At 54.5% G+C, this 11,276-nt stretch overlaps 2 protein-coding genes across 9 annotated transcripts; both read right to left on the bottom strand.

Annotated features, from left to right (window-relative positions):
• Positions 1-59: 59 nt before the first annotated feature.
• On the bottom strand, positions 60-5,043 carry Dbp (D-box binding PAR bZIP transcription factor). Of its 2 annotated transcripts, XM_034500825.2 has the most exons (4): positions 4,494-5,043; positions 3,267-3,677; positions 1,786-1,997; positions 60-555 (listed from the first exon to the last, which is right to left on the bottom strand). In XM_034500825.2, the coding sequence occupies exons 1-4, from the start codon at positions 4,630-4,632 to the stop codon at positions 340-342; spliced, it is 978 nt and encodes a 325-aa protein (XP_034356716.1). In that variant the 5' UTR covers positions 4,633-5,043; the 3' UTR covers positions 60-339. The 2 variants fall into 2 exon arrangements, with proteins under 2 accessions (XP_034356716.1, XP_076790374.1); XM_076934259.1 differs by lacking the exon at positions 3,267-3,677 and having other exon boundaries at positions 4,494-5,003.
• On the bottom strand, positions 4,627-11,047 carry Ca11 (carbonic anhydrase 11). Of its 7 annotated transcripts, XM_034500822.2 has the most exons (9): positions 10,527-11,030; positions 10,366-10,440; positions 9,494-9,636; positions 7,651-7,836; positions 7,342-7,437; positions 7,138-7,210; positions 6,635-6,789; positions 6,389-6,554; positions 5,646-5,766 (listed from the first exon to the last, which is right to left on the bottom strand). In XM_034500822.2, the coding sequence occupies exons 1-9, from the start codon at positions 10,591-10,593 to the stop codon at positions 5,741-5,743; spliced, it is 987 nt and encodes a 328-aa protein (XP_034356713.1). In that variant the 5' UTR covers positions 10,594-11,030; the 3' UTR covers positions 5,646-5,740. The 7 variants fall into 7 exon arrangements, with proteins under 7 accessions (XP_076790354.1, XP_076790346.1, XP_034356713.1 ...); XM_076934239.1 differs by lacking the exon at positions 6,389-6,554 and having other exon boundaries at positions 4,627-5,766; positions 10,527-11,047; XM_076934235.1 differs by lacking the exon at positions 5,646-5,766 and having other exon boundaries at positions 5,775-6,554; positions 10,527-11,032.
• Positions 11,048-11,276: the final 229 nt, after the last annotated feature.

The raw sequence follows: 11,276 nt of genomic DNA, 5'->3' as shown, positions 1-11,276 counted from the left end.
CGCTCGAATGCAGCCTTGAGTCAGAGCCAGTAGCTGCTCTGTCCGCCACAACAGCTGGCTCCTGGGTTCTCAAGATTTATTCAGGATTGTGTTGATGGAGGCGGTTGGATGTGTGGGTTCCCCAACTTGCTAAGAGCACACACAGGACCCTCCCCACCACCACAGGGAGGTGGGGAAGGCTAGCTTTTTCTTAAAAATATAAATGTATTTGTCTGCATCATGACGTTCCTGGGGCACCTAGCTGGCCAGACCATTGGCCATGGGACAAGGAGGAAGGAGGGTGTCAGGTGTAAGTCTGAGCAAAGAACAGGACTCTGCTCTGGCAGGGTGGAAGTGGCCTCACAGTGTTCCGTGCTGGGCCTGGTAGCGTGAAAGGACAGCACGGTAGTGGGACAGCTCCTGCCGCACAGCCACCACCTCCTGCCGCAACAGGGCATTCTCCTTCTCCAGGAAGGCTGCCCGCACAGATATCTGGTTCTCCTTGAGTCTTCTTGCATCTCTTGACCTCTTGGCTGCTTCATTGTTCTTGTACCTCCGGCTCCAGTACTTCTCATCCTGCGGGTGGAGGGGTGAAAGGGGCACTGAGATATAACAAAAAGAACTGTGTATCTGATTCTGTACAGCACTGAGGCCTAAGGACTATTGGTCTTGCTGGGATGGATACCCAAACGTCTGTTATCTATTGCCCTGGTTGCTAAGAATAGGTCTCTGGCAGAAAGCTAGAGATAGATTTTAGGTACACATATGAAAAAAGCTGGTCTTCAGTTTCTCCACTGTACAGACAGAGCAAGACTCCCCACTTGACAAGGACCCATGGAAAGCTGGTTGCTATGGATATTTGTTACCTAGCAACAAGGCCTTCAGGGTCTGAGGGACTTATCTCATTGAAGAGCACACTGCTCTAAACATCACCTTTCCAGATCCTGGTTGCTAAGGAAAGCTTAGATAGCTCCCCTGGTGATGGAGTTTGGTGTCCTGGTTGCCAAGACAACCTCATCTCATCAGAAAGTAAACAGGAGCTGTAAGTAGTGGCAGTCTCTTTCCTTCCACCCTTGAACTGAGGTCAGGGAGCTGTCTGCATCCCCTCTCTCCGGTACCTGACTGATAGAATTGGGAGCTGAGACTTCCCCTGAGGATTATACCATGGGTCATTCACCCAGCTGGAAAAGATGCTTCCCTGGGTTTCCTCTTAGACGTTCCAGCTTTCTAGAACACATCCATTCCCTAGCAACAGCTGAGCTCTGTAGCAGGAAAAGCCACTCATATGGAATAGTTTTCTTTGATGGAACTAGATGCTGGAATGGCTATGCTGAATACAAGGCCATGGCAAAGACATGAGAGACTCCAGTAACAGCAAAACCAGAACTCTAGAAAAATGCACTTGCTAAAATTCCCACAAATTAGAATATGGCTGGTAAAGGAGGACTTCCAGGCCCTAGGATGACTGTGTCTGTACTCAGGCAGAGGCAGATGTTTCAGGTTGAAAGCCAAAGACCAGCTCCAGCTAGGCCAACTGCTGAGAATCAGGCTGATGGGACAGCCAATGAAAGCTGTATTTGGCAACAAAGCCTCTTGGAACTTGCACCCTGGTCTGCAGGGGAACTGGCTTATGGGTCCAGGTAATTGGAGGTCACAATGAATGACACCATCTTTGTGACAAAACTGGTCCCCAGAAGCCTCGTGAACTAGGCTATGCCTATAGGCCACGAAGCTCTAAGACCTCCCTGGAGAGAGCAGCTTCTCACAGCTTTGAGCAAGGCCAAGCCCACACCTGGTCATGCTCACCTTCTGTTCCTCGGGCACCTGGACTTTCCTTGCCTTCTTCATGATTGGCTGAGGCTTCAGTTCCTCCTCTGAGAAGCGGTGTCTCCGAGGGTCAAAAGTCTCATGGCCTGGAATGCTTGACAGGGCGAGATCAGCAGGATCAGGTTCAAAGGTCATTAGCACCTCCACGGTGTCTGGGTCCACAGGACTGGGTGTGTCCCTAGAGGTCAAGCCTAGAGAAATACGTATCACTTGAATGTGTGATTAGTTTGGGGTCTGTGTTCTCAGAGTAAACCCCCCCCCCCCGCCTCAATCTTATCCACCACAGGCTTTTCTGCTGTCATAACACAAATCCTGTCAGGCATCAACCCTGTGACAAAGATGTTTAGCTACCGGAAGGCGATTCTATCATTATGAGTAAGGCAGAAATGACTGGCCTTAAATATCCCGCGAGTCTTCTAAAACACCATAACTTCAGATTCAGTGTTATTTTTGTTTCCACTGCCTTGTCTGAGTCCTACTTATGAATCCTTGCTCAGATCTTAGGACTGTTAGACTCACTCCTAAGAGTGATGGAAGTTCCAGGAGCTTGGCTAAGAAAGGACGACTCCTGTGTCTTTAAGAACAAATAAGACGGGGCCAGGCGAGGACACCAGTTCAGGGCTGCATCACGTGTGGCCTACTGCTTCCCCTTTCTCCTCCTCCCCAACCAAGCACCCGCACGTTCCCGGCCCCGCCTCCTCGCGCGTGAGAGCGCGTGCGCGCAGGAAGGAGGGAGGACTCACGTGGCGAGGGAATGTGCAGCACTGGTTTTGCCTGGAGGTCGGATCAGGGACAGGTGTACCCAGGCGTCCCACATCGAGACTCCTTGTCTTGATAGGGGTCGCCTCCCTCCTTGTTCCTTTTGCTCTCAGCTCCAACATCTATAATGATTCTGCCCACCCAACCAACGCTATGGGGACGGGGGAGGGTGGTGGTGGGGGAGATCGTTGGAGAACTGGACTGCCAAGCTCTTTGCTATCCAGATTCCCACAGTTCTGAGATCCTAGGTCCCCAATGCAGGAATATGGGGAGCTCCTCTGGAGAAGCCAGAATTAGGATCCCGACATTCTCTGCTGCAACACTCTGGGAGGCAAGATGCAGCACCGTCCACTTGGAAGGCCGGGGAGAGGGGCAGGATCCGGGAACCTAGCACCCCGCTCTGGCCTGCTCGCTCTCATTTTAGGCATCCTTGAAGTCCAGTCCTATCTCGTTTCCCAAAATTCTGGACCCAGACTCGGAAGTTAGTACTCTCCAGTTAACTAAGGTTTTCTGAGTTTCTAGACTTGGCTCCAGGAACATGAGGAAACTTTTGTCTTTGAGAAAAATACAGCCTCTCACTGAATAATCCTCTCGCATTTGGGGACCCAAGTCCCCTAAAGGATCACAGCATCTCATTGGGCAGACTTCCAAAAGTGTCGCGAGGCCCCTCCCCGCCCGTCAGCCCCGCCCCTTCGCCGCACCTGCGCGGTGGCCGCCGGCGGCTCCCAGAGTGGCCCGCGCGGGGGCGTGCCCGGGCGAGGAGCGGGGGGAAGAGGAGCTGCAAGAGCCGGGCCCGGGGGAGGGCGCGGGAGTGCGCGCTGGAGAGGGTGCCGGCGACAGGCCCGCGGGAGGCGGCGGGCTCGGCGGTAGCCCGTGCTCCAGCAAGAAGGCGTCCAGGTCCACGTATTCCACGTCCCCGAAAGGCAAAGTGCGTTCCCACAGCAGCGGCGCAAAAAGACTCGGGCCAGCCACAGGCCCTGAGCGCCCCCGAGGGGACCCACTGCCACTAACCGCCCCAGGCGGGGCATCGGCTGGGCCCGCCGTTTCCAGGCCGGGTCCCGGGACGGGGGCTGAGGGCAGAGTTGCCTTGCGCTCCTTTTCCTTCAGGAGACCTGTAGGCCAGGGAGAGACCGGATGGGGTGGAGGGACACAGGAGGGACCCCAAGTCAGAGATATGGCGGAGATACAGAGAAATGAGGAGACGGGAGCCGAAGGGCAAAGACCCAGGGAGGGGGGTACAGGCAGGGAGAGAACCCAGAAAAAGAAGAGAGGGATAGAGATGGGGCTTGAGGAGACGCAGAGAGAGAAGAGAACAAGGTCCCAGCAACAGAGTGTCAGGAAGACAAAAGTATACAGAAGGGTAGGGTTAGAGACCCAGGAGATGATTAAGATACACAAGACAGCGACCCGGAGAACGAGGATGGAAGTTTAAAAAGAATGGTTTAGTGACAGGGTGGGTGAAAGGTTGGGCAGGTGAAAGAGAAAAAGTGACAGCTCAGTAATTCCCCCACCCCCAGCACCCTCATCCCCTCCCCCACAATCTGCTGAGGCTGGAAGGGGCTCCATCGCTCAGGCACATTCTTCGTCCTTAGTTTCCATGTGACCCTGTGAGGCCCCGCCCAAGCCCGTGTCTGCACCGTGTGAGCATCCGACACACCCCCTCCCTTCCCCTAGGGCTCCAGGGGTCCAGACTCCGAGGCCAAAGGGAAGAAAGAGGGGTTTGGCACCTAAACTGTGTCCTCATGGAGGAGCATTCCGGGGACTTGACCCTTAGGCCCTCCAGGAGTCAGATTTGATCCTGGACGCTGAGGGATTAGAAGACCTAAGTGACAGAATGAAGACTAGCAAAGATGGGACACTTGGCTGATAGGTGCCGCGGACCACCACCCCAACAGTTGAGTCCCTAACACACTGGGACTAGAACTCACAGCTGGCCGGTTCTTTGGGTTTGCTGTTTCCCTGCAGAAGGCTCCTCAGCCCAAGCAGCGCTCCCCCGCCAGGGGGGGCCCCAGCCGGGCCACCCAGCAGCAGGGGGCCCGGGGTCCTGTCGCTCAGAGGCCGCGCCATTGCCGGGCACCTGCTCCCAGGTTCATGAGCTCATGGAGAGTCGAAGAGATGAGATGATATGTCAGTCACCCGCACACTCCTGAGGTTCGGGCGAATGTGTCCTAGAGTCAGGCGAGAGTGGCGTGCAAGCCTCCAGTATCAGAAAGCTTCAAATCCTAAGAGCGCTGCGGGGGTTCAACCAGTCTGTTCTGCAGAAAGGTGCAACTCAGAGAGTGTCCCAGGAGGCTCCTATAGTCTGGGCGAGTGGGTGACCAAATCAAGCAGCTGTCTCTTTGCAATTGTGGGTCCCCAAGGGACACAGGCGCGCGCTCCTTCTGTACCAGGTGGGCGAGACTCTGGCTCTAGCCAGTTTTGCACTTCTCCCAAAGAAAGGAGCTTTGCAATCTGCACCCAGAGGTGTGCACCCAGGGGCGGAGGAGGGGGCAGGAGGAGGCGGCAGCCTTGAGGCGTGGCCAAAGCAAACTTCTTTCGCGGAAAAAAAAATCCAAACCAAAACACCCGACGCCAGAGCGAACGTCCCTCCTCCGGGTCCCCTCCCTCCTCTTGGGCCATGCACCCGAGCCGCGTGCCTCCCTCCGGCTGCTAGCAAGAGCCAATCACATCCCGAGCCCTTGAGATGCTCAGCCAGTGAGATGAAGGGATCTGCCAAGGCCCTGGAGGCGCGTGAGGGGCTGAACTTGTGGAGTTGCCTCGCCTTTTGGAAGAAGGCGGGACACTGACCTACATTTGGCCAATGGGAGGAGGCGCTGGAGGCGGGACCGTGACCCACTTCGAGCCAATGAGGCAGGAAGAAGGGGGAAGCACATGGCACTGCGCGTGCTACCGGATGCGGCTGTGGGACAGGAGGGGTGCCTTTTAAAGGAGCCGCGTGTTCAAACAAACAAAAAATTGAGGAAAAAAACAGAACACAAATTACAGTAGGTTAAGGCAGAAAGAAGTGGGCTCCGGGAAGGACTATTTTTTAATATCTAGATCTTTCTCAATCGCGATTGATAAACCACCGAAAAACCGGAAACATTCAGTCCCTTTAATAGCTTTGTTTTGGGGTGAATCCCCTCCCCTGGTGAGGAAACTCAGAACAGGCGGGCGTAATCCTCGCTGGGGAGTCTCAGCGACCATGAGGACCACCATCCACTGCAAAGGAAAGCACCGGCTTGAGGGGGGTGGGAGCTGAGCGCATAGGACTCTACTACAGTCCGGCTGCTAAGGGGGAATGGAATATACCAAGTTGGGGAAAATGGTCAGCTCCTGGACCAGACCATATAGGGAGGGAAGAAGGCCACATGGGACATGCAGATTAGGCTGGTTTGCATAAAGGTAGTAGTACATGAAGAGGATACGGTCATCTGGGCTGTACCATGTTGAGAAACCAGAAAAGAGACCAACACATTTCCCCCGGGCAGAAGCACAGTGGCAGTAGGGAAGCTGGAGGGATTGTACCACGCTGATTCTCAGAAGGGGGATAGCTGTCAAGACTATAGCCCTAAGTAGGATCATACCACTTGTAAACAGGTGACTTGGACCGTACCATTTTGGAAAGTGACAGGAGGCAGAGAGCATGGACCAGTATGCAATTGTACCACAAGGAAAACAGAGGGTGTCAGGCCTTACACTAAGCTGCAAAGAGGGGTGGGCTGCACCACGCTGTTCCTTATGGAGAGGTGAGAAAGGACAAGGGATGTGTCACACTGAGACACCACTGGGAATAAGTGCAGACTATCAAGACGTGGAGAAGGAGGGTACACATTAAGCATACCATGCAGGCGGTAGTTGGGGCCTCGGCAGCGCCTCTCGGGGTGCCGGGGGTCCCTGTTGCCCCTCAAGGCTCTGTGGGCCAGGGGCTGCAAGGGCCGGCCATTACCACTGAGGCTCTGGAAGATCTGGGAGGGGGGATTCTGGCTCAGGAGTCTCAGGGAGTGCATCTGCCTCGAGAGAAAGCACGGGTGAGTGGAAAGGATGGCGCTCAGGACAGGGGCAGCATGCACACACGGAGGTCAGTCACCTGGAGGGAGGTAATATTGAGAGCCCTGTCGATGAGGATCCAGGTGACAGTCTCAGAGCAGGGAGGCGTGCTGAGAGAGCCCTGATAGGTGATGAAGCCGAAGGATTCTGGGAACAGGAGCTCCAGGCTCAGATCTTGAAGAAAGTAGGCATCATCTGTGCAGATATCAAGCCAATGCGAAAGGTGTCCCTCGGGAGCTCACACGCGTACAACATAGGGACTTAGTTATTTCTGTTAGGGAATGGAGACTGAACCTATGGCTTCAGGCATGCTAGGCTGGTGCCACTGAGGCAGGCCCCCAGCCCTCACTGGGGGATTCTAACCAGGCACAGGTCACCAAGCCACACCTCCAGCCAGTCTTCTTCCCTTTCAGCCTTCACACTGGATCTTGCTAAGTAGCCTAGGCTGGCCTTGAACTCACTCTGTAGCCCTAGCTGGTCTTGTCACCCTCCTTCCTCAGCCTCCCTAGTAGCTGGGACTGCACCCCTAGCTTGGGGACTTACTTTTGTAAGAGATTCGGGTGATAGTGTCCCGGTTGAGGAGGCGACTGAGGAATGGGTTGGAGCTGCCAGCCACCTACGCAGGAGGCACGAGGCGAGGAAGACAGCAGCCCAGGGCTCCACAAAGACCCACCACCCCAGGCTAGCCTCCCAGCCTCCCTTGTCCCTCACACCCTGGAAGCCAGTTGCCTGTCTTGCCTCCCTCACATTGACAAAGAAGCTGAGAATGGCCAGGCCGTTGGGGCCTCTTGAGGCAGCACTGAGATTCCCATAGAGTTCTTGGTTGAAGTGAATTAGCTGCACCTGGGGAGTGAGAGGAAGCACAGAGAAGGGTTTCTTAGCAGAAGGGACAGAGAGGATGGATGGTTTCAACTCTCAGGCCTTTGGTATCCAGAATTGCACCAGGGATTAGTACTTAGGGTAGGGAGAGGCAGACCCGAGTAGCAGGATGGGGTGAAGCATTAAGCTAAGAAACCAGGGTGATCTAGTGTGAAGGGCCAGATTAGGGGTCACCACCTCAGCAGAGAAGCCTTGGTGGTTGATCTGGTGTTCAGAGCCGGCACCATCTCGAGCGCCAAACAGCAGTCGCAGTTCACTGAGTCGGTGGCTATAAAGAAGGGGACCCCCAGACACGTTGACCACAGGTCGGGATGCAGGTAGGAAGGAGACATGGCGGCCAGTGTTGTACAAGGTTCCCCGGAGCTGCAGGAGAGGTATAAGGGTTGGGGGACACCAAGAGGAACCTCTCCCATCCCCCACTCGTCTTAGTCCCAGAGTCCAACGATTGTCTAATGTAGGTTGAGCATCAGTCACTCCCCAGGCGCAGACAGTATCTTCTGAGGTGCTCAACACTGATGAATTAATTCAGTCAACAAGTACTGAACCAGGAGTGCTGTTTCAGGCTTGCAATCCCATCCCCGAGGAAGCTGAGGCAGGAGGATTGCTATGAATTCAAGTCCAAATAGGGCTATAGAGTGAGTTTAAAAAAAAAAAAAAAAAACCAAAAAAACAAAAAACAAACAAACAAAAAAAAACCAAAAAAACAAAAAACAAAAAAACAAACCAGAACTAGACAAACACACAATGGCCTGTGGTCTAGCTCACTGGATGAAGTGCTTGCTGTGTAAACCTACTGATCTGAAAGCAACTCCTGGAACTCACGGCAGAAGAAGAAAACACCCCAAAATTATCCTCTGACTTTCTCATATGCCCCTCCCCCATATTATACACAACAGTATTTTGAGGCTTTTTAAAAAAATAAAATAAAAATATTGAGTTGCTACGATCTTCAATTGAACACTAAAATAAAGCAGTGAGCAGAGAGAGAGGAGACGTGGGAATGGTGAACTACAAAACTGGCTGCTTAGTAGTGACAACTGAGCTCAACTGGGAGGACCAGAGACTGGTGACATGGTATAGTGGGGTGGGGTGGGGGGACCAGCTTAGATTGGAGAAGTCAGGGAGGACATCCCCAAGGAGGTAACATTTGAATGATGGAAGGATGAACACTGGGTAAAGGTGTTCCAGGAAGAGGGAAGGGCTTCGGCAAAGGCGGAACTGGATGCAATCTAGTGAGCAACTAAATAAAGACTAAATAAAGACTAAATAAATGCTCCTGGGCCCTGATGCAAGGCTTTGCGGGCAGTTACGGGGATTCCCTATCATTTACTTTCTTGTTGGTTTTTTGAGACAGGCTGGCTTTGAACCGTCCCTCCCGCCGCCTCAACCTCCTGGGTAGCTGGGATGATGGTGCACTCCACAAGAGGGTGGGGGCTTTGGTTTGATGGACTGCAGGGTATAGAGCTGAAGACCTAGCAGGAGGACTTGATGAGGATGAACAGCGGTGAGGCAGGAAGTAAAGAGGACAGGAGTAATACTCCCTGCGAGCCTAAGGAGAAAGCCAGTCTGAGGGACTGAGGTACAGCCTAGAAAATGACTCTGAGGCTTTTGGCTCATGGCGCCAGAGCTTCTACAGAAAGGTACTGCAGAGAGTAGTGTCCTTAGTATAGACACTGAGGCCACATCACTTGGTCAGATGGCTGTGTGACCCCAGGCAGGTAACATCAACTCTCTGGGCCATAAAAGAAGGCTAATAAGATAGTACCTATTTTGAAGGTTATTGTGAAGATTAGTGGGTTTCTTCAGCCTTTTCAAGCGCTTGGCATGAGTTGTCTTCTGTTTTCACTGCTTGGGTAAACAGGGGAAGTTGAGGGAAGCAGTGGGAAAGGGCAGGGCGGGTGAGCTTCAGAAAGTAAGGAGCATTCTCTCCATCTTGTGAGTATTTTTTATTCCCCATAATTCACCATCCGCCTCAGCACAGACCCTCTGTTTAGACCCACCACACTACAAAGCTCCTTACCTTCTCTCCCCCGGTGCTGAGCCTGAGAGGGGGCAGAAAAGGGTCATAAAGAACCCGTTTCAGTTCCACATCCACTGGGCTCTGCCGCTTCCCCACAGCGCACAGGCTCCAGGCAGCGTTCACCAGGCCCCAGAAGGGAGGCCCTGTGGGAACAGAAATAGGCTGGATTCCAGACAGGACCTGCTGTGGAGATTGGGGCAGGGATAACCCCAGCTGAAGGAAGAAAGAGGGAGGAAATCTGGAGCTTTGGGTCCAAGAGAGAAAGGACGTGACAACCAGAATTCTGATTCCTAGAAGATTTTTGGAATCCTTTCCTAGGAGCTCATAACACCTCCAAGCCTTCCCTATATTGTCCCCATCTTTAAAAGGGCTATGTAAAAACAGAACTACAACTCCCAGTAGGCCTCGGAGGTGAAACCAACTCATCAATCTCTCGTCTGGCCCGTAGCCCCATGGGAGTTGTAGTTCTTTTAGTCTCCCAGGTCCCACAGCTGGATAAGAATATTAGGGGAGAAGAGTTATAAAAGAGGACTTCGAAGCCCCGGGCGAGGGGGCGGGACAGGGACCCGAGCTGCCGAGTCTGTGCCTTCCAGCAGGAATAGAACCTGTCTATGGCTGCAAACACACACATTTCTCCACCCCCACACTTTCCTTGCACTCACTCCCACTCACTACTTGAAATGCGCATGTATAATGTCCCATGGTGAGCCGCTGAGGTTAGAGGCTGGGCCCCACTCCTGAGGGAAGAAGGCAGGGGCTGGGCGCATTGGTCCTGTGGAAGATGAGAGGATCGAGGACCCAGACTCCCAAACCAAGGGAAAACGGCGCCTAGGGATATGGGGTCGGACTCTGGGTCCCCACCCTGTTTGCACCTGGCACGAAGTTTCCCTGGAGATTCTCCTTGTAGCTCCACCAGTCCTCGGGATCAGGTGCCGGTCCGATGTGAGCTGGGAAGAGAGCAGCTGCATCCCTCTCCTAGGCACCCCACCCCACCCTTCCCTCAGAGGATGCTGCCAGGACCCCCAGGTCTTACCTGCCGCTCCCAGTGCGGCCCAGAGTACCAGCGCTTTAGGGGCGCTCAGGCGAGCGGCACCCCCCATCCAAGAGGCCTCGTAGCGACCCTTTCCCAGCGCCCGACCCCCTAGCTCTTCCCTCCCCTCCTCCTGGGACTTCCAGCCTGGCTGTCCCCAGAAAGGGAGCCCCAGCTCCTGAGATGCAGGGGCTGGGACCGTGCACCCCAGAGCCCGTTTGACGCTCACTCTTCCACCCGCCTGGGCCCGCGCCCTGCACTCTCTCTACCTCCCGAAGCTGCAATCGCCCTCGCCGGCCCCGGGTCCCTCTCGGTGCCAATGCACACCCCCTCTTCGCTCTTAACCAGCGAACCCGGCCGCACACTCGCCGCGTGCGCTCCTCTCCCTCTGCCTCCTCCCTCACCCTGCCTTCTCTTCTTCTCTCTGTCCTCTTCCTCCTCCCTATTCGACTCTGCCTTCCCTTCTTCCTTCTATCTCACCTCCTCCCTCGCCCTGCGCTGCCTCTCCCTCTTTCCATCCCCACCTCCTCTCTTCTTCCCCACCCCCTCCTTCATCACCTCTGGTCCTGCTTCCCTCTTCCCCACCCACTTGCTCCCACTGGTTTGATGTTTGGCGGGGGTTGGGGGGTGTCTCCGCAGTAGAAAGGGCCACACCCCTGGGCCCAGCCCTGGAAAGGGAGGTGCAGTGCAGCCGACGGAGCCCGAGACCCCCAGCTCCAGGTGTCAAGGCTAAAAAGGACTGGGCGCTAGGGC

The sequence above is a fragment of the Arvicanthis niloticus genome, chromosome 1, assembly GCF_011762505.2.
Source record: "Arvicanthis niloticus isolate mArvNil1 chromosome 1, mArvNil1.pat.X, whole genome shotgun sequence".
NCBI classification, from domain to species: Eukaryota; Metazoa; Chordata; class Mammalia; order Rodentia; family Muridae; genus Arvicanthis; species Arvicanthis niloticus.
The sequence above is the reverse complement of the archived record's forward strand: the minus strand, read 5'-3'. Positions and strand labels throughout refer to the sequence as shown.

Bases quoted from the DNA above. Each gene is read 5' to 3' on its own strand.
- Dbp (XM_034500825.2), bottom strand. From the start codon at position 4,632: ATGGCGCGGCCTCTGAGCGACAGGACCCCGGGCCCCCTGCTGCTGGGT. The intron at 3,678-4,493 runs GTGAGTTCTAGT...CCTGGCCTACAG, and splicing joins ACCCAAAGAACCGGCCAGCT to GTCTCCTGAAGGAAAAGGAG. The intron at 1,998-3,266 runs GTGCGGCGAAGG...GTATTTCTCTAG, and splicing joins CGCCGGCGGCCACCGCGCAG to GCTTGACCTCTAGGGACACA.
- Ca11 (XM_076934218.1), bottom strand. From the start codon at position 9,919: ATGAGTTGGTTTCACCTCCGAGGCCTACTGGGAGTTGTAGTTCTGTTT. The intron at 7,837-9,493 runs GTAAGGAGCTTT...CCTCTCCTGCAG, and splicing joins TCAGCACCGGGGGAGAGAAG to CTCCGGGGAACCTTGTACAA. The intron at 7,438-7,650 runs GTGGTGACCCCT...CTCACTCCCCAG, and splicing joins ACCAAGGCTTCTCTGCTGAG to GTGCAGCTAATTCACTTCAA.